General features: G+C 54.6%; 2 protein-coding genes across 9 annotated transcripts in view; one reads left to right on the top strand and one right to left on the bottom strand.

Annotated features, from left to right (window-relative positions):
* Nucleotides 1–6,948, bottom strand: part of LOC133350180 (tubby protein homolog) — a 34,810-nt gene extending 27,862 nt beyond the window's left edge. For 4 of the 6 annotated variants that reach the window (XM_061564260.1, XM_061564255.1, XM_061564262.1 and 1 more), the window contains exon 1: nt 3,240–4,319. Coding sequence is in view for 4 of the 6 variants with exons in the window: in XM_061564255.1 (XP_061420239.1) it covers nt 3,240–3,286 (47 nt within the window). In the remaining 2 variants the exon portion in view is untranslated. Of the gene's footprint in view, nt 1–3,239; nt 4,320–6,856 lie in introns of those variants that run through there. The other 2 variants (XM_061564256.1, XM_061564261.1) reach the window with 2 other exon arrangements.
* Nucleotides 6,949–7,130: 182 nt separating this feature from the next.
* The window catches only part of LOC133350175 (DENN domain-containing protein 2B-like), a 75,244-nt gene continuing 61,110 nt past the window's right edge, over nt 7,131–21,264 (top strand). For all 3 annotated transcript variants that reach the window (XM_061564237.1, XM_061564238.1, XM_061564235.1), the window contains exon 1: nt 7,131–7,266. The gene's annotated coding sequence lies outside the window, so the exon portion shown is untranslated. The remainder of the gene's footprint in view (nt 7,267–21,264) is intronic.

The following is a 21,264-nucleotide window of genomic DNA, read 5'->3' as shown; positions in this document are numbered from 1 at the left end:
TGGGTGGGGAGGAGTGGGAGGGGGGGGGGGGCGAAGGGACGAAGGGGATCAAAACAAAGGGGATATTGTGCGACCCCCCCCCCGTCTCGTATTGTCATGGCGCCCTTACAGGTAGCTATAGTCACGCATCCTTGCCTGGCTCCGGCGAGGATGCGAGGGACGGAGGGTCGAGGAGGAGTGACGGGCGAGATGGGTGTGTCCCTGATCAATCAGTGAGTGAGATCGCTACATCCATGCTCCGCACGGTCGCGTGGTGTTTCCCTCCACATTTAAAACCAACGTCACGCGTTCAAAGTGTTTGGTTGCTGCGATACATTTCCACGCGATGACGATAACCCCACTTCGTTGAGCTATCATCTGTGATAGCCAATTCGCTTCTTATCAAGAGCTACATTGCTCAGTGGGCCTTACCTGGTCAATATAAACCGAGTGTATAGTTTAGTTTACTGTCTGTGTTGCTCGTTGTCTCTCACACACACACACGATTATCACGGTTAGATACGTACGGTGATAAAGAAGTGCAACATACTCTTTCCACTCCCACCAATCACCCACGTACTCATTCACACACTCTCTCGACCATTCACCCACACACCCTCTCACTACACTCTCTCAGACTCACCCACTCACCCACGTACTCATTCACACACTCTCTCGACCATTCACCCACACACCCTCTCACTACACTCTCTCAGACTCACCCACTCACCCACGTACTCACCCACACACCCTCTCGACCATTCACCCACACACCCTCTCACTACACTCTCTCAGACTCACCCACTCACCCACGTACTCATTCACACACTCTCTCGACCATTCACCCACACACCCTCTCACTACACTCTCTCAGACTCACCCACTCACCCACGTACTCATTCACACACTCTCTCGACCATTCACCCACACACCCTCTCACTACACTCTCTCAGACTCACCCACTCACCCACGTACTCACCCACACACCCTCTCGACCATTCACCCACACACCCTCTCACTACACTCTCTCAGACTCACCCACTCACCCACGTACTCATTCACACACTCTCTCGACCATTCACCCACACACCCTCTCACTACACTCTCTCAGACTCACCCACTCACCCACGTACTCACCCACACACCCTCTCGACCATTCACCCACACACCCTCTCACTACACTCTCTCAGACTCACCCACTCACCCACGTACTCATTCACACACTCTCTCGACCATTCACCCACACACCCTCTCACTACACTCTCTCAGACTCACCCACTCACCCACGTACTCATTCACACACTCTCTCGACCATTCACCCACACACCCTCTCACTACACTCTCTCAGACTCACCCACTCACCCACACACTCATTCACACACTCTCTCGACCATTCACCCACACACCCTCTCACTACACTCTCTCAGACTCACCCACTCACCCACACACTCATTCACACACTCTCTCGACCATTCACCCACACACCCTCTCACTACACTCTCTCAGACTCACCCACTCACCCACGTACTCATTCACTCACTCTCTCGACCATTCACCCACACACCCTCTCACTACACTCTCTCAGACTCACCCACTTACCCACGTACTCACCCACACACCCTCTCGACCATTCACCCACACACCCTCTCACTACACTCTCTCAGACTCACCCACGTACTCATTCACACACTCTCTCGACCATTCACCCACACACCCTCTCACTACACTCTCTCAGACTCACCCACTCACCCACGTACTCACCCACACACCCTCTCGACCATTCACCCACCCACCCTCTCACTACACTCTCTCAGACTCACCCACTCACCCACGTACTCATTCACACACTCTCTCGACCATTCACCCACACACCCTCTCACTACACTCTCTCAGACTCACCCACTCACCCACACACTCATTCACACACTCTCTCGACCATTCACCCACACACCCTCTCACTACACTCTCTCAGACTCACCCACTCACCCACGTACTCATTCACTCACTCTCTCGACCATTCACCCACACACCCTCTCACTACACTCTCTCAGACTCACCCACTCACCCACGTACTCACCCACACACCCTCTCGACCATTCACCCACACACCCTCTCACTACACTCTCTCAGACTCACCCACTCACCCACGTACTCATTCACACACTCTCTCGACCATTCACCCACACACCCTCTCACTACACTCTCTCAGACTCACCCACTCACCCACGTACTCACCCACACACCCTCTCGACCATTCACCCACACACCCTCTCACTACACTCTCTCAGACTCACCCACTCACCCACGTACTCATTCACACACTCTCTCGACCATTCACCCACACACCCTCTCACTACACTCTCTCAGACTCACCCACTCACCCACGTACTCATTCACACACTCTCTCGACCATTCACCCACACACCCTCTCACTACACTCTCTCAGACTCACCCACTCACCCACGTACTCATTCACACACTCTCTCGACCATTCACCCACACACCCTCTCACTACACTCTCTCAGACTCACCCACTCACCCACGTACTCATTCACACACTCTCTCGACCATTCACCCACACACCCTCTCACTACACTCTCTCAGACTCACCCAATCACCCACGTACTCCCCATACGTTTTCACCCACGCACTCTCTCACTCTCTCTCACCCGCTCTCACCCTTTCTCTCACTCACTCTCTCACTCTCACCCTCTCTCACTCTCTCTCACTCTCTCTCACACTCTCCCTCACCCTTTCTCACACTCTCTCACTCACTCTCGCACCCTCTCCCAGGCACTCTCCCTCACCCTCTCTCACACTCTCTCTCACTCACTCTCGCACGCTCTCCCACGCACTCTCCCTCACCCTCTCTCTCACTCTCTCTCACACCTCTCTCACCCTCTCTCTCACTTTCTCGCACGCTATCTCACACTCTCTCTCACCCTCTCTCTCACTCTCTCTCACTCACTCTCCGCACGCTCTCTCACACTCCTCTTCCACTCTCTCTCACCCTCTCTCACCCTCCTCTCTCACCTTTCTCGCACGCTCTCCCAAGGGCACTCTCCCTCACCCTCTCTCACTCACTCTCGCACGCTCTCTCACTCTCTCTCACCCTCTCTCACACTCTCTCACTCTCACTCACTCTCGCACGCTCTCCCACGCCCTCTCTCTCACCCTATCTCACACTCTCCCTCACCCTCCCTCACACTCTCTCACTCTCTCACCCTCTCACACTCTCTCACACTCTCCCACGCACTCACGTCTCCTTGCCCCACACGCTCCTCAGCGTCTCCGTCTTCAGGGGCATCGCCGCGACGCCTCAAGCACCCGCACTCCTGTAGTCCGCGATTTCACCCGCACTCCTGTAGTCCGCGATTTCAACTGCACTCCTGTAATCCGCGATTTCACCCGCACTCCTGTAATCCGCGATTTCAACTGCACTTCTGTAGTCCGCGATTTTAACTGCACTCCTGTAGTCCGCGATTGCAACTGCACTCCTGTAATACGCGATTTCAACTGCACTCCTGTAATACGCGATTTCAACTGCACTCCTGTCGTCCGCGATTTCACCTGCACTCCTGTAATCCGCGATTTCACCTGCACTCCTGTAATCCGCGATCCACAGCGGAGGGCGCGATGTGCATATGTGGACAGGCAGCCTCTGTGTGTCTCGCTGTCTGTTTGTATCGCTCTGTGTCTCTCTCTCTACACCGTGTCTTTGTGTCTCTCTCTTTACACCGTGTCTTTGTGTCTCTCTCTGCACCGCGTATTTGTGTGTGTCTCTCTCTTGTTGGTCTCTGTCCCTCTCGAGTCTCTATCGATGTGTCTACTTCTCGCCTCTGTGCGTGCGTTTCTTTGTGTATCCCTCGCGTCTCTGGATATCTGTGTCTCTCTATCTTTGGTATCTCTCTCGTCTCTGTCTATGTGTGTATCTCTTTCTCGTCTCTCTCTCTCTGTATATATCTCTCGTCTCTGTCTATATGTGTGTGTCTGTGTGCATCTATGTGTGTGTGTCTGTGTGTCTCTGTGTCTCTGTGTGTCTCTGTGTGTCTCTCTTTCTCTATGTGTGTCTCTGTGTGTCTCTATGCGTGTGTATGTGTATCTGTGTGTGTCTCTCTACGTGTGTGTCTCTGTGTGTGTGTCTCTCTCTCTATGTGTGTGTCTGTGTGTATCAAAGTGTGTGTGTCTGTGTGTCTCTGTGTGTGTCTCTGTGTGTGTCTCTGTGTGTGTCTCTCTCTATATGTCTGTGTGTCTATCTCTCTGTGTGTGTCTCTCTACGTGTGTGTGTCTGTGTGTCTCTCTCTCGGCTCGGGCTATTGACCGAGGCCTCGCCTCGTGTCCCTCCTCTGCCCGGACTGGGGAGCTCCCTGCGAGGGGATGCGACGCGAAGTGGCCCTGCCCCTTGCGGATTAAAAGCGCAAAGGCGATTTGCTGAGATTACAACCGCGGGATTCGTTACTTAGTCCATATTATAATCAATAGTTGATTAATATATGACGTCAGCACGGCCCCGGGTGGTGTCGTGGATAGGGCGCTGTGGTTGGCTTCAGTGGCTTTGGAGATCTAGAGGTCGCCGATTGTCCGATCTCCCGGTGCGGCAGTTGCCTCTGCACTCCCAGCAGGAAACATCGGCGAGCCGATCGAAACTTCGCATCGTGTGGTGGAGGTGGAGGGGGGGGGGGGGTAAAGTATGGCTACTGCCTCGTCTTCGAGCACGTGCTGACCAGCGTGGGAGAAGTAGGCCAAATACCCCTCTAGAAGAGCTATCTATAGAGCTCCCTTTCAGTTGGCGGCCGTCCGCCAGTAGTCGCGTGAGCAGGCAAGCACTTGCAGAGATGCGCCTTTAACCCATGCGTGCATTATTTCATTGTTGAAAGTAGAAGGGGATGCGGCTCCATCAGCATTGGTCCGGGGCGCCAGCCCGCAGTCACGGTGGCGATGAGATGTTAACTCCCTCGCCTGGTGTGCAGGAGGTCGTGGGTTCGATCCAGACCCTGACGTCTGCTGCTGTTTATTTGGAGTTTGCGGTGTCTCTCTCTCTCTCCCCGTGGTCGCGTGGATTTTTCTCCGGGTCCTCCGGTTTTTCCCTCCACATGTAGAATCAACATCACGCGTTTAGAGTATTTGGCTGCTATCAATGTCTACGTGATGATAAGCCACTGTGTAGAGCTATCATTTGTGGCAGGTAGCTTCCGAATGAGAGTTATTTAGCTCCAGTGATCCTTACCTGTTAAAATTAAAATAAATTGTGTGCGTATATTTCCTCACCCGGCACACCACATTCACAATACCTTCCGCTGTGCGCTACATTCACTCGAGCCACGGCGCTACCCAACACCCCACGCCTTACCAATGAAAGATTAAACCCCGATTCTAAATCAGAGCCGAGATCTCGTCTCGAGAAGACTAATCCCACCACCCCCCCCCCCCCCCCCCCCCCCCCCGGGCTGAGAGACACGGCGAGTTCCAACGCGGACGCACCTACAACCGCGGGATAGAAATCTGCGGCGGGAGCGCCTTTAGAAATCCGCGGAAGGCTTGAGATGGCCGAGTGAGCTCTGAGGTCAGAAGAACGCCGATCCACCACAGCTCAGATCATGGATGCGAGTCTGGATTTCAGCTACCCGCGACGAAATCGGGTCCACCACGCGAGTTTAACTGAGGTGACGGGCTCAGCCCGATCGCCAAAGATCTCGTGAAGCTAAGCAGCGATGAGCCTGGTCAATGCTCGGATGGGTGACCGCCACTACCCAACCGCCACCAGGGCTTGTGCCAAGCGTTGTCGGCGTGAGGCTGCTGCGAGGTGGTGGCCGTGCAGGTGGCAGTGCGTCGTTGCGGACGCCAGGGGCCGCTCTCACACAAACTGTGGCGTAGTGCACTGGCCCACACAGCCGATCTGAGGGGCCGTCCATAAATGACGTCTGACTTTTTGTGACGCCGTGTGACGAAGGGGGGGGGGGTCAAAAATCGTCCAAAATCGAGTGACGTCATTTATGGACGGCCCCTTAGGCTATTGCGGGGGCGTGTCCTCTGGTCCTTTGTCTCCGAATATTTGTCCTCGCTGCACCGCTCCGAACGTCCCGAGCGGGAGGCCCAGATACAAGTTCACTTTGTTAAGTCTCTGGCGTTGGTGGCCGTGAGCGGGGATCGAACTCGGGTCGAAACACAGCGCGCTAACCAATGCACCACCGCTCCTCACAACACACCACACTCATTACACTCACCGCACACACACCGCACACCCACACTCAACACACACACCCACCGCACACACATCACACACTCAAAGATAAAGATTCCCCGTGTAGCCTCAGCAGACTTTTGGAGCAAGTGCTGTTAGTGAGCACCTCATGGCAATGTTTACATTCCGCACCAGGTACAATACTCGGTTGAGGCTGAGTCGACCTAGGGGAGGCCCCAGAACTGGTTCCGATAATCACACACAGAGACCAACATACACCACGCGCACACACACGTCACGCACACGCCACACACACCACGCACACACCACGCGCACATGCGCGCCACACACAAACACGCCACACACACACGCGACGTCACAGCAAGAGGGAGGAGAGAGCGCAACGGGAGATGGGGAGGGGGAGTTTGGAGAGACGGGGGAGGGGGAGTTGGGAGTGAGGGGGAGGGAGAGTTGGAGGAGGGAGAGTTGGATGGCTGCTGGTGGAGGAGGAGGAGCGGGGGGAGGAGGAGGAGGAGCGGGGGGAGGAGGAGGAGGAGCGGGGGGAGGAGGCGGGGGGGCGGGGGGGGGAGGCGGGGGGGCGGGGGGGCGGGGGGGCGGGGGGGCGGGGGGGCGGGGGAGGGGGGGCATGTCTCCATGAGCATTCTCTGGAATCCGCCGCAGCAGATCCTTACTCACTTCCCCGCCGCTTCGTCGGCAGCGTGATGCTCGCGGCGTCACCCCGCGGCGGCTGCTGCTGCTGCTGCTGCTGTGTCCGTTGAACTTCTTTCGCACCGTACGTAGCCAACCGCGCTAATCGGAGGTGCGGACTTTGGTTGCTTCTTCCGCTGCTGCTGTGGTTGCTCAACTACGACTACTCGTTCGGTCGCTTCTGCGGATGATGATGATGATGGTGGAGGAGCAGCGGAGGAGGAGAGAGGAAGACGACGAGGAGGAGGCGGCAGCCACGCGTCTCTGCTCTCTCTAGGAGCCGGGAGGGAGGGAGGGAGTGGGAAGAACGAGCGGCGCAGTCGGGGAGAGACAAAGGCGACCGCGGGACACGTGACGCAGCTTTGCACAAGCCAAGTCTCCTTACTTGAGCGAGTGAAGTGAGTTCTTATCCGGCCATCACCCACACATCCATCCACGCCGCATCCGGATTGCGAATCTGATAAAAGCGACTCCGCCAGACCACACGCGCGAGTTGGAGTTGTTGGTGGTGCTGGTTCTACTGGTGGTGCTGGTTCTACTGGTGGTGGTGCTACTGGTGGTGGTGCTGGTGGTGGTGCTGGTGGTTCTACTGGTGGTGGTGCTGGTGGTGGTGTTACTGGTGGTGGTGGTGCTGGTGCTACTGGTAGTTCTACTGGTGGTGGTTCTACTGGTGGTGCTACTGGTTGTGCTGGTGATTCTACTGGTGCACCTTTTCTGGCACGCGCACTGTTGGCGATGATTACCCCCGCTTAGTGAGGAATGGCGGTTATGGTTGTGGTTATTGTGGTGGTGGTTATTGTGGTTGTGGTGTGTTGTTCGGTGCTCCTCCGTGTAGTGGCTGTGTGTGTGTCGCGTTGTGCTTGGTGTACGCGCTACGAACCTCGCGGTCCGAGTTCGATTCCCGCTCACGGCCAACACGAGTGACGATTACAAACCCGACAACCCACACGGTTTACCCCGAGTTGGTGTGCAGGGAAATGTAGTTTTCAGGTCCATACGGCGTGCAGCCGTTTCAATACGAGTAAGTTATTTTGTCTATGTGTGTGTGTGTTTCTCCCTTGTGATGGCACTTTGTAGGATGAGCGTTGAGATTTATAAGGGCACGGGGTGACCAATAAGATCTGAAGTGGTCTAGTAATAAGATAGGCACTGATAAGGGGTTGACAGGTATATGCGAGTATTTGAACCGGTCCTGGGCCTCACCTAGGTCGACTTAGCCTCAAATGAGTACGTGGTGCGGTGCGTAAACATCACCACTAGGGAGACAAAGGCGGCCGGGCGTGGTGCTGGCCACCCACTCCATGGTGTGACGTTCCGGTCTTCATAGGTGCTCGCTAACAGCACTTGCCCCAACAGCCTGTTAAGGCTATACAGGGAATTTTGTCTTTATTGCTTCATGTATGTATATACAGTATGCATGTATGTGTGGATTGACAAAGCCCTACACTATTATCCACAGTCTATCGAAACGAGTTTACTAGACCTACAGCAGCAGGTCTAGTTCATAGCAGAGAACGCGACCCACAGCGCCACCGTTCGACCCCGATGCCCCCTCTCTTGCTAAGTCGACAACTTGACCACATTCGTGTGTGCGTGGAACAGAAAAAACACAGCACGTTCGTCAATAACACTCTGGCCTGAAAAGTAAAAAAGAAATAGGCGACGTTTCGGGCAATGACCCTTCTACGAAGAAGACCATTGCCCCCGAAAAGTGGTCCCATTATACACCCTCTGATCGTTCTCCGAACAAGAGTCATTACCCGAAACGTCGCCTATGTTTTATATGTGTTTTCTCACTTTTTAAGGCGACACACGCGGCGTTTGCTGCTGCTGCTGTTGTTGTTGTTCCGCCGTGTTGGCTGTGCTTTGTGAATCACTGCCGCCAACGCGGCAGCGGCGGCAATGTCACCGAATCGCGTGATTGCTCTGATCAACATTTCTCTTCGGGTCACATCAGCCGGCCTTTCCGGAACGCCTGTGATCTCGGCCACGTTCAAGAAGCTAAGCAGGGCCCCAGCCTGGCCAGCGCGTGCATGGGCGGACCGCGATACACGAAAGCGCGCTGTCATCATAGTTGTACTGCACCTCCACGTCAACGCGTCTATGTGGCTCTCACCGCCTTCACTGACCAGCGTGGTGAAATATGGACAAATAACCCCCTCCACCCAAACCCTTCGACGACCGGGAACGGCGTTGTTCCGGAAACCTTCATCCAGCAGTGGATCGAGGAAAAGGCGGCTACACTTCGCTCTCCTTTTCGCGAGAGGAATGCCTTCAACTCAGAGCGCCCCCCACTCCCTCTGCTCCCTTACCCAACCTTCCGTGTGCCTCATTAGAGGCGAGAAGGAAAGAAATCCGCGAAAAATTCCCACGCGCCCGTGCACGAATCTTCTCTTGCGCGCGGTGGCTTTACACAGCCAGCCGCGTGGCTCAGGAGCTCGGCGCCAATGTCGAGGTGCTGGCTGCTTGCTGCTGATGGCCACGACGAGAGGGCTTCAGCAGCAGAGCGAGAGAGTTCGTGTCGTGTCGCTGTTCCTCCTGCTGCGTTGAAGGAGCCCAGCCCACAGTGGGTGGGTTTACTGTGCTGCGGTCTGTAAGCTCGAGTTGCATGGCCACAGTCGCACTCATTCGATGTGTCTCGTCTCTGCGTGTGTCTCTCTCTATGTCTAGATGTCTCTGTGTATATCTCAACGAGTGAGTCGCTATTTATCTCCATGCGCCTCTGTGTGTCTCTGTGTGTCTCTGTGTGTCTCTGTGTGTCTCTGTGTGTCTCTGTGTGTCTCTGAGTCTCTGTGAGTCTCGATGTGCCTCTGTGTCTCTGTGAGTCTCTGTGTGTCTCTGTGTCTCTGTGAGTCTCTGTGTGTCTCTGTGTGTCTCTGTGAGTCTCTGTGTGTCTCTGTGTGTCTCTGTGTGTCTCTGTGAGTCTGTGTGTCTCTGTGTGTCTCTGTGAGTCTCTGTGTGCCTCTGTGTGTCTCTGTGTGTCTCTGTGAGTCTCTGTGAGTCTCTGTGAGTCTCTGTGTGTCTCTGTGTGTCTCTGTGAGTCTCTGTGTGTCTCTGTGTGTCTCTGTGAGTCTCGATGTGCCTCTGTGTCTCTGTGGGTTTACTGTGCGGGTCCATCGTTTCGGCTGCATGGCCACACTCGCACGGCTGTGGCTCGCGTCTTTCAACTTTCTATTCACCCAATGGACACGTGCGTAGTGGTGGTGCTGGTGATGTACTTCTCATGATGCTGCTGGTTACATCGCAGTGGTCTCGTCGTAGGAGTAACGTCGCCAAGTGGGGGGGGGGGAGGGGGGGCTTCTATCGGACGTTGCGGATTAGAAACCCGCGGAGCGTCTCCGCCTTTGGGCAGCGACTTTGAGGGCGGCTGCGCTGCTGACGGCGGCTTTGTTGTGGTCTGGCCGTGTCCCCTGGCAGCTCCGTGTGTGTTTATGTACAACAATTCCCCCCCCACTCCCCCACACGCCCCCTCCCTGCTCCTCTGTAGCCCCGTAGTGTCGGGGTGGGGGGCTAATCCCCCCCCCCACCCACTGCTGAATTGTTTAGCCCCTCTTATAAAATCTTATGGTCAAGTCAAACACGTTTGTACAATATTTAATACCAGTGGCGATTGTTAGTGAGGCCATCCTCGTTTACAACTTTGGTCATGCTGCCACTTGGTGATGATGGAAGTGGTCATGGTGGAGATGGTGGTGGTGGAGATGGTGGTGGTGGAGATGGTGGTGGTGGTGGTGGAGATGGTGGTGGTGGTGGTGGTGGCGGAGATGGTGGTGGAGATAGTGGTGGTGGTGGTGGAGATATTGGTGGGGGTGGCGGAGATGGCGGTGGTGGAGATGGCGGTGGCGGAGATGGTGGTGGTGGAGGTGGTGGTGGTGGTGGTGGTAGTGGAGATGGTGGTGGAGATGGTGGTGGAGATGGTGGTGGTGGTTTATTGTGGAGGTGGTGATGGCAGTGTCAACTTGGACGCTCCCCGTTGTTACCAACTCCACTGTCTCTGCTCTGTGTGCGTCTCTCTCTCTTGCTATTCGTGTCAAAGCGTCTCTCAAATCCCCCCCCCCCGTCTCACACCGTCTTTTCCTGTCCTCGTATCTCTTTCCCCCTCTGTCTGTCCGTCTCTCCTCGTGTCTCTGCCTCCAGGATTCCTCTAATACCCAGACGGCTCTTGGGATAAGAGAATGATGTTGAGAGGAGGGGTAGGGTGGGAGGCGGGGGGGGGTCTGCACCCCACCCCCTCCCTCCCTCCCGGCTAATGTCTCCCAGCTGTGCGCGAACCGTCTCATTGGATGAGCGCAGAGAGCTTGAGGCTTCGCTCCCCACATCTGGCAGCTCCTCTTCCCCATCTCGAATAAAAAAAATAATCATCATCATAACGAGCGCCAGTGTAAGAATGCGGGAGTTATCGAGGGAGGTGACTGATTGGGAAGGCCTTATCCAGCAGTGGATTGGTCATGGCTAAATATATTGACGTCGATGATGATACAGCACTGTTATCATCATGTCGTTCAAAGAGAGTGAATCAGACGTTCGTTCTATCAACAGCAGTGACATTGCTGTTCCTGACTATTCAACACGCACACATATAGAGATACAGACAAAGCTGCCCCCTATATCCCACACAGGCGGCTGGGGCAAGTGTTGTGAGCGAATACCTCTGAAGGCCAACACGGAACCACATGCACAGCACATACACACTCAAAATACACAGACACGTTCAAAATACACACTCCCCCGTGTAGCCATTAGCAGGTCCACATTTAACTCTGACTCGATCTACGAAAAACCCACAACCGGTTATACAATCGCCACGAAACGGCGGGGAATCGAACTCGGGTCGTCGGCTTCGTAGCGGAGTGCGCTAACCACTACGCCACCGCTCCCATCTGCGCGTACACACACAGAACGTGTACCCTCTCCGATATACAAACTCAAAGTCCTTTACCAGTCCACTGCTGGATGAGGGCCTCCCTACGCGCCGTGCGGGTCATGGGAGGTTGTTTGACCATACTTCACCACGCTGGTCAATGCGGGTTTGGTGAAGGTGCCGAGCTTGGATCTCAGCATCGCTCGTCGCGAGAAGTTGACCGTCGGCGGGAATTGAACTCTGATGTCTCTGTTCAGTCCCGCTCCCCCACAACCCCTCTAACTGTTACAAAGACACACACACACACACATGCACGCACACACATGCACACACACACGCACATGCACAGCTTCCATGCCAGACACACGGGGAGAGAGAGAGCGAAAGAGAGATGGAGCTTCTGCGATGTTCGGCCAAGGAGGGAGAGAGCCGTATGAATGAATTGCCAGAGAAAGAGGATTGGAGAGAAAGGGAGAGGAAAGAGAGAGGGGGAAACGGAAGATAGGATAGAGAAAAAGTAAAGGAGAGAGGAGATGGAGAGCGGAGAGCGAGAAAAGAGAGAGGAAATAAGAGAAGGAGGGGGGGGGTTAGAGAGAAAGTAAAGGAGAGAGGTTGGGAGAGTGGGGGGAGAGTGGGAGGAGAGGAGGGGTGCGAGAGAGGGAGAGACGGGAGAGAGATTAGCGAGAGAGGAAAGCGGAGGAGATAATTGAGAGAGGGGGGGGAGAGAAAGGAGAGTAAGAGGGGGGGGAGAGAGAGAGGAAAGAAGAGAAGGGAGGGAGGGGGAGTAAAGGAGAGTGAGAAATGAGATCGGAAATTTGACGAGAAGTTGCTAAGAGCCACACGCCGGTGTGTTGCTCACGTTGCCCCCTCCCTCCCCCCGCACCCCTCCCCCCACACCCCTCCCCCCACACCCATTCCTCCCCCACACCCCTCCCTCCCCCACACCCCTCCCTCCCCCACACCCCTCCCCCCGCACCCCTCCCTCCCCCACACCCCTCCCTCCACCAACACCCCTCCCCCCACACCCCTCCCCCCACACCCCTCCCCCCACACCCCCCACCCTCCCCCCCCACACCCCTCCCCCACACCCATTCCTCCCCCCACACCCCCACCCCCACACCCCTCCCCCCACACCCCACCCTCCCCCCACACCCCTCCCCCCACACCCCTCCCCTCACACCCATTCCTCCCCCACACCCCCACCCTCCGCCCAGCCCCACCCCCCAAACCCCCCTTTCCCCGCACCCCCATCGCCCCCCCCCCACTATCCAAATCTGCATCTGCCAAAATCGTGGTGGATTTTTCTCAAACATTTTTTTCCCCAAGCCATAAGAAAGCCACGATAATAATACTACTACTACGAAGAACGACGCTAATAACGTGGTACAGAATGCCCCCCCCCCCCTCCTAAGATGTTTCTGTACTGCACTTGTTGTGCTGACCGGATATTGTACCACAGTCGTGCCATTGTCCACCCCCATGGCCCTCGCCCCTCCAGCCCCCGCTACTCGCCTCTCGTGAGCCTGCAGGGTCACTCCTCAGTGGCCACACCTGAGTTCGAGTCACGGCCACGGGTGTCATCATCAGCGAGTGGTATCAGATTCGGTTCTGTTCCTCCCTCCCCTCCCTCCCTACCTACCTCCCTCCCGTTCTCTCTTTTGTCAATAACACTGGGGCCCTAAAAGGAACAAACATATGATCGGTGACGTTTCGGGCAATGGCCATCCATCAGAGCAAGAGCGTCACAGGACGGCAGCGCAGCGGCGCTCGCGCGGCGAGCGGCACGCCGCCGCCGCGTCCTGCTGGCGACATTCAGAAAGTCGAAACCCCGTGGCTTTGACTGCGTCCAGTTCGTAACGGCAGTGCCGATTTGTACCGCCGGAGTACAAATGCGAGCGCGCCTCGACATGCCGCGCACAACCCGCGTTGGGGGAGGGGGTGATATTCATCTTGGCGGTGAGACGAGAGGGAGAGGGGACGCGGCGAGTCGCAGGGAGCGGGCGGACAGGACGGGGCTCTGGTCGACTTCGACAAGGGCCAGGGCGTCTGCAGCACGGAGGGCTGGGGGAGGGGGGGCGTGCGGGAGGGTTGCAATTGAGGGGGAGTGGAGTGAGATGAGAGGGGAGGGGTAGGTAAGTGGAGTAGGAGGGGAGGGATAGGTGAGTGGAGTGAGATGAGAGGGGAGAGGTAGGTGAGTGGAGTGAGACGAGAGTTAGACAATAGGCGCAGCAGAGAGGAGTGAGCGACTCCCACTGAGCGACTGTGAACTTCTCCCGGAGTCCTGGGGCCGATGGAGCTCCAGGCTGCTGCTGTGCCGAGTTGGACATGGGCGGCATTGCGTCCCTTTGTGGTCTGAAACAACAACAGCGAGGAATGTGGATTTATGTCCGTTCGGTGCCTTAATGCAGCTGAGTCTCGTCTAAACTAAACCCATTGCTCGGAGATGATGCTGCTGCTGCTGTTGCGTTAACAGTGGTGCACCACCACCACCAACACCACTAACAACAACAAACTCGTCAACAACGCTGTGGGGCCTGAGAAGGAAATACAATATATAACAGGCGACGTTTCTGGCAATAACCCTTTGATCACAGCACATCACAGCAACACGCCTGTACACACCACAACAACACGCATGTACACACCACAACAACACGCATGTACACACCACAACAACACGCATGTACACACCACAACAACACGCATGTACACACCACAACAACACGCATGTACACACCACAACAACACGCATGCACACACCACAACGACCAACATCACCATCATCATCACCATCATCATCACCACCAACATCACCACCAACATCATCATCACCACCAACGTCATCATCATCATCATCACCAGCGATTGGTGAGAGTTGCGTGGTCGCGTGTCGCGCCGAGTTGCGTGCGACAGTTGCGGTGTTGATGTAAACATCGCGGCTCTTCATCACCGCGTTTGTTTACAGGGACGTCTGTGCACACAGGCACAAGGCAAAGTTCCCCCGTGTAGCCTTGGCAGACTATTGGGGCAAGTGCTGCTAGCGAGTAGCACCGATGAAATGGGGTGGCCAACACCACGCCCGGCCGCCTTTGTCTCCCCAGTGGCGATGTTTACACACCGCACCAGATACTTATTTGGGGCTGAGTCGATCTAGGGGTGGCCCAGGATCGGTTCAGAAAATCGTCACTGGTGTTGGCCGTGAGCGGGAATCGAACTGGGGTCGCCAGGTTCATAGCGCAGCGCGCTAACCGCTACACCACCGCTCCCAACATACAGACACACACATACAGGCACACACATACAGGCACACACATACAGACACACACATACAGACACACACATACAGACACACACATACAGACACACACATACAGACACACATAGACACACACACACTCGGTGAATCGTACACACACGTGCACACGCACGGTCACAGTCAAACATCACATCGAGGTGGAGTGGCGGCGCAGTGGTTAGCGAAATCAATTCCCGGCTAACATCCGTGGCGAATGATCTCTGAATCAGTCCTGCCCCCCCCCCCACATCCTCCACCCCCCGCTAATTCAGCAATCCGTACTGACCAGAGAAGTGAAGTATGGCTACTAAACAACATTCCCGACGAGCAACATCGGCGCGCGTGTGACACGCAGCGGTGGCTCGAGAGAGGTCCACGGGGTCCATCGCTGTGAGTTCGCGACGCCTTGGGCGAGATGCCCCCCCCCCCCGAAATGACTCCGTAGAGTCGTTCACCGCGTGCGGCAAGCAGCTCTGACGTTTCGGAGCCCCCCCCCCCCGCATGTACAGAGAATGGCTCCGAGTTCCCAACTGCTGCCCCTCGCTGGTTGTGTTTACGCGATCACGCTCCACAAATATTTACAACAGCTTCCCTTGTAGTCGGGCGGTGGGGTGGTGGTGGTGGTGGTGGCGACAGAGGGAGCGATGCTCACAACAACGAGCGGAGCGCCGGGTTGGCTAAAACGCGGCAAGTTTCCACAGCAGGGGGTTCCAGCTGGTGCGTCTGCCAGTCGTATCAGTCGGTCAACACGTGGGCTCACGGATCTGTCCCCGTGACCTCCTGCCAGCAGCAAGCCTTCGACACTTCACGTGGCCTCAAAGGGCACCTCGCCTGGCACAGGCGCCTTGGTGACGTCACTGCCGAATGGTGTGTATTGGTAGTGGTGGTGGTGTTGGCCGTGGTGGCGATGGTGGTTGTGATGGTGCTGGTGGTGGCCGTTGTGGTGGTGCTGCTGGTGGTGGGGATGATGACGATGAGCCTCTGTGAGCAACGCTTGCCAGGTTGTGAGCGTCGACTTTCTACGAGTCCTGGTATCTGGCAGCGGGAAGGGAGTGATGGCGAGGTGTGGCGGCGGTCGCAGCATCAACGGCATCGGGCGCGATGCCCTTTCGATCGCATCTCATTTTCTCGATCATCAATATCACCAGCGTCATCAGCCACGGCCAATCTACCGCTGGATGAAGGCCTCCCCCCACCGTCTCTCACGATCCTGCGATATGACAACAACACTGACGATACGAATCCACAGACACACGATATCATCATTGCCTTAAGTCGCTCCACCTCCTCTTCCTCGTCAGTTTCCAATCCTTCGGCTGCCACTCTCTGATCGTCCTCGACCATCGCCATCCCGTCTCTTCCGAGCTGTCACGTGCCCTACCCACAAAGCCCCCCCCCCCACTCACTCGAATTAATTAATTAGTGAGTGAGTGAGTGTAGATGCAGCAGTCCGTAGCTTGCCGGCTTCATTTCATCGGCGGGTGCGCCAGTGCGCAGGGAACCCCAGCAAACCCCAGCAAACCTGAGTTCGATTCCCCATCACGGGGTATCGTCATCGTGAGCGAGCGATATGTGAACCAGTTCTGCCCCCCCCCACCACATCCCTCTTAATAAGCGACGTTTCGGGCAATGTGCCTACTCTGTAGGCGGATGGACAGAGTCGATGTTGTTTCTGCTTTTGCACCGATGCCAACGCAGTGGCGCGCAATTCCGTTTGCCTAATGAATGAAGTGAGTGATTGAGTGAATGCGAATGAGTGACACGGATGACCTCACCGCAGAGGGGCTTGCGTCAGAGGTCCGTGACACGCGGAGGTTTTTGTTTTAATCTCTGGCACAGCGACGCCGAAAAACGCCACATTCCTCGCCTTGTTTGCAAAACGAGGAGGAACATTCCTTCAATTATTCCCAGCGTCTTTGCAAAGCGCCGATATTTAGATAATATTTTTTTTTCCCGTCAACTTCCCCAGACCAATGCTATCCGGGCAATATTTATTTGATACGAGCAAAGCTGCCGTCGTATCTGGCTTGTTAAACAAACTCTGCGGAGGCTGCCAGATTTGTTATTGGCAAGAGAGCACCACACCCCCTCGCTCGCTCGGCAGCACGGCGCGGTAATGCGCGATGTGGTTCTGGTTGTGTGTGTTGGCCTCGCTTTGGTTCACCCAGCGTGGTGAAGTATGGTCAAACAATAACCCGTGGCCGATGTGGCGTGGCGTGGGTGAGGTCATCCAGCAGTGGATTGAGACGGGGATGTGAGTTACGAGATGACTATTTAACTCGCGAGATAACTAGTTACCATCGCTGCTTCGATCACATCGACTGGGAGAAAAAAACATCGAATATAACCGATAATTCCTGAAAAAGAGACATCCCCCGAAACGTTTGAAGATCTTGCTTGCATTTCGGCGGCGATTTCAAATCAAAGTGATTATTTTCAATCCGGTTTTAATTTATTTCTCGAATGATTTGCCGATGCTGCTGCTGCGTTGGCAGTGGTGCAAAGGCACAGTCAATAATAAGTATAGTCAACTAGTAGCACGCCGTCCATTGCACGTGGCCGTCTGTCCCAGTCACCCAGCCAGCCAAACTTTTTTTTATATATATAAGTAGAATAGTAAAACAACTCAATACGTACATCCATAACCTCGTGCCCTTAAGAGAATAAATACACAATAGGCGACGTTTCAGACAATGGACCTTCATAAATGTGTTGTGACGTTGATCCATCGCGCGCGTGCGTACGTGCTTGCGGGCGGGCGTGTCGCAGCGCGTTTGTCTTTTTTTGGGTGCACTTTGTAAAGTTGCAAGTGGCCGTGCGTTTAAAAGAGACGCACAATCGTCATCAGCGGCTGTGACCACTCCACTGCTGGATGAAGGCCTCCCCAGGCCGTCGCCATCTCTCGCTCTCGCCTGCACCTGCACGCGCCGCCTGCTTCCCAGCGGTCGCTCAAGATCCCGTGACGCCATTCGCAGGAGCGAAGGCGATTGTGTGCCACAGAGTGAACATTTGAAAGAACAAAAACGTTTCTCAATTGCCGTGGAAGTGGCAGGACCCTCCTGGGTAAGAGTCGCGAGACTCGGTGAGGCGCTCCCAGGTAAATGAGCAGGGTAATCAGTGACAAAATAGGAATAAAGTTTTACCCTTTCTAGCAATACAACAGGAGTTGTGTTAAGATGTTCAAACGCTAAACGGATACCTTTTTGCGAGGCATCAAGTCTGCATTATCCACACACAGTACTTGTGGTGAACATGCAAAGAAATATGCTCTGATAATATCTGCATTGTCTCTGAAACTGATTGGGCTACTCCAGAGACCACAGCCCTCTTCATGGCAGTCTCACGACCAGTGTCAGACCAGAGGACGCCAAAAAGCGAACAGCACAAAGGCAATGCCACACGTATCGGAGCATGTCTAGCTCGGGTTGAGCAGCTACATATATGGGGAATTTTTGGAAGTATCAAAGTTTGAACAATTAGAATAGGTTAAGAATATAAAATAAGAATACGAAATAAGTATATTAAATAAGAAATCGAAATGAGAATACAAAATAACAATACACAAGGAGAATACAAAATAAAAATATAATATAAGAATACAAAATAAGAATGCAAAATAAGGATACAAAATAAGGATACAAAATGCGAATACAAAATGAGAATAAAAAACAAAGTAAGAATACTAAATAAGAATGAAAAATGAGAATACAGAATAAGAATAAAAAATAAGAATACAAAGTAAAAATACTAAATAACAATACGCGTAATAACCTCTTATTCTGGGGTGCACTTTGTAAAGTTCCACGGTGGGCGCCGTCCGGACGCTGAGGATTCTCTGCCGCATTTGTTGGGGTGCACCATTGCTCGTGGCCTCGCCTCGTAAAACAAAGGAGATTATCAACCCCCAAAAAATAACAACACAGACCACACCACAACATTCTCTCTCTGAACAACCTGCGGTGGTTAGCGAACACGACACACAGACACACGCCCCGAGACACCAGGGCCAGTAGTGTAGCGCGCGTGCGTGTGTGTGTCTGTGTGGCCGAGCGTGGTGCTGGCCACCCACCCCCTTGCGCGCTGTGCCGGCTTTCATTGGTGTAACGCGCCAACAGCACTTTACACAACAGTATGTTAAGGCTACACGGTGGATCTTTGTCTTTGCGCTGGAACATTTGGGACACAAAGGAGCAGAATTGCCCCTTGCGGTCAGCGCTGCACGCACGGAGCGATCACAGAACGCGTTGACTGCGCCTTGCGGCTAGAGAGCGGTTAGAGAGCAGATCGAATGCGGTTAGAGAACGGTTATAGAGCGGTTAGAGAGTGGTTAGAGAGTGGTTAGAGAGTGGTTAGAGAGTGGTTAGAGGGCGGGTCGAGAGCGGTTAGGTGTCACCGTCAAGATCGGTGGACATGGTCGATCCGCTGCTGGATGAAGGCCTTCACCGTCACCGACCGGCCATTTGAATGCATCTCACGACTGAATTCAACATCACCAGACGGATGATGGCGATGATGATGATGTTGGCGATGACGTTTCGCCCAGACTGCTCTGAGCTCCATTAGCGAGCTTTGACACCAAGCGAGGCTAAAACCTTCATCAGCCTGACTCTGTTGTTAACGCACGGCGACATGCACTGATTTAAGGCTGAGTCGACCTAGGGGAGGGCCAGTACCGGTTCAGATTTTCGTCACTGTTATCGGTCGTGAGCGGTGCACTTGAGGCCACGTGAAGTGTCGAAGGCTCGCTGCTAACAGGAGTTCACGGGACAGACCCAGGTGCGATGGTTTGACTGAGTGAAATGACTGGCAGATGCACCGGCTGTGGTCCAGACTATGCCAACTCGCTGCTTTCTATCCGCCCGGCGCTCCGTCCGGTGTTTTAAGCGTCGCTCCGCTGACTTCCGTTGTTGCTGATTGAGGGCGACTGCCTCCAACTGTCCAGTAGCAGCGTCCTTCACGAGCCTCCTCCACAGGGGCTGATCTTGACACCGCTGGTACCCCAGTCTTTGGCAGTTCCACTCAACTCAATATTATCTTGTACTGCATCAGCTCCATCGCTTCGCGAGCCCGAGCCACTAAGCTCGCTCGCTCACCCACTCACTCACTCACCCACCCACCCACTCATCCACTCACCCACTCACCCACCCACCCACTCAGCCACTCAACCACCCACACACTCAACCACCCACACACTCAACCACACACTCACTCAACCACCCACTCACACACTCACTCAACCACCCACTCACACACTCACTCAAGCACCAACTCACACACTCACTCACACACTCACTCACACACTCACTCAACCACCAACTCGACCACACGTCACTCCATCTCTTCTCGAGCCCGTGCCGCGCCCGTTTAGCCCCCTTTATCCGGCCAAACAGAATCCGTTAAATGCACACGCACCGAGGCAACGTGTCTGTAAGTGGAGCGCGCATTACACAACCGCTTGTCTGGCTTAGGGGAGCCGCCGTGGTGAAACGGTCAGCACCACGGGACTTGTAACCCAGAGGTCGCGGGTTCGATCCCATCTCCCTATCGGCGAGACGCCTGCTGTATATTTGGAGTTTGCATGTCTGTCTCCCCGGAGTCGCGTGGGGTTTTCTCCGGGCCCTCCGCTGTTTCCCTCCGCATTTATAATCACCGTTTATAGTATTTGGCTGCTGTTTAATGTCCACCTGGTGAGACCACTTCGTTGAGCGATCTTTTGTGATGGCGAGGTCGCTTCTGAAAAAGATATATCAGAGCTCAGTGGGCCTTGCCTGGTCAAATAAAAATAGTTTAATAGTTTTGTTTTAAAGCGAGCACTTGCAGGGGCTGCGCCTGTGCCCCCACGTGGGGGGGGGGGGTCTTTAGGAAGCTCTCTCCCTCGCCAAGGTCACGGTGAGTTCACTACCAGATGACGCAACGTCACAACGTCACAAAAGGAACAGAGTGACGTCAGCCCGAGCGCCGGTGACGCCTTGTGCTTCTTGTGACGACACGGTTCACGAAACTAAACAAATATTTACAATGTTTGTATTTTACAAAGGCTCACTCAGCTATGCATAGCTCTTTTTCAGAAGCGACTCGGCTATCACCACTGAGCTTCTTATCATCACGTGGACATTTATAGCAGCCACAAACTCTCAATAACGGACGCTGGTATTGATGTTTCAGAGGCCGCAACTTACTGATAAGAACCCTCCAAGTCGAAACCACCCGTCTTAAAGTGTCTTGATTAAACGAATGCCA

The sequence above is a fragment of the Lethenteron reissneri genome, chromosome 33 (assembly GCF_015708825.2).
Source record: "Lethenteron reissneri isolate LAM-NWPU_2019-01 chromosome 33, ASM1570882v1, whole genome shotgun sequence".
Classification (NCBI taxonomy): Eukaryota; Metazoa; Chordata; class Hyperoartia; order Petromyzontiformes; family Petromyzontidae; genus Lethenteron; species Lethenteron reissneri.
This window is presented reverse-complemented; position numbering and strand designations above follow the sequence as displayed.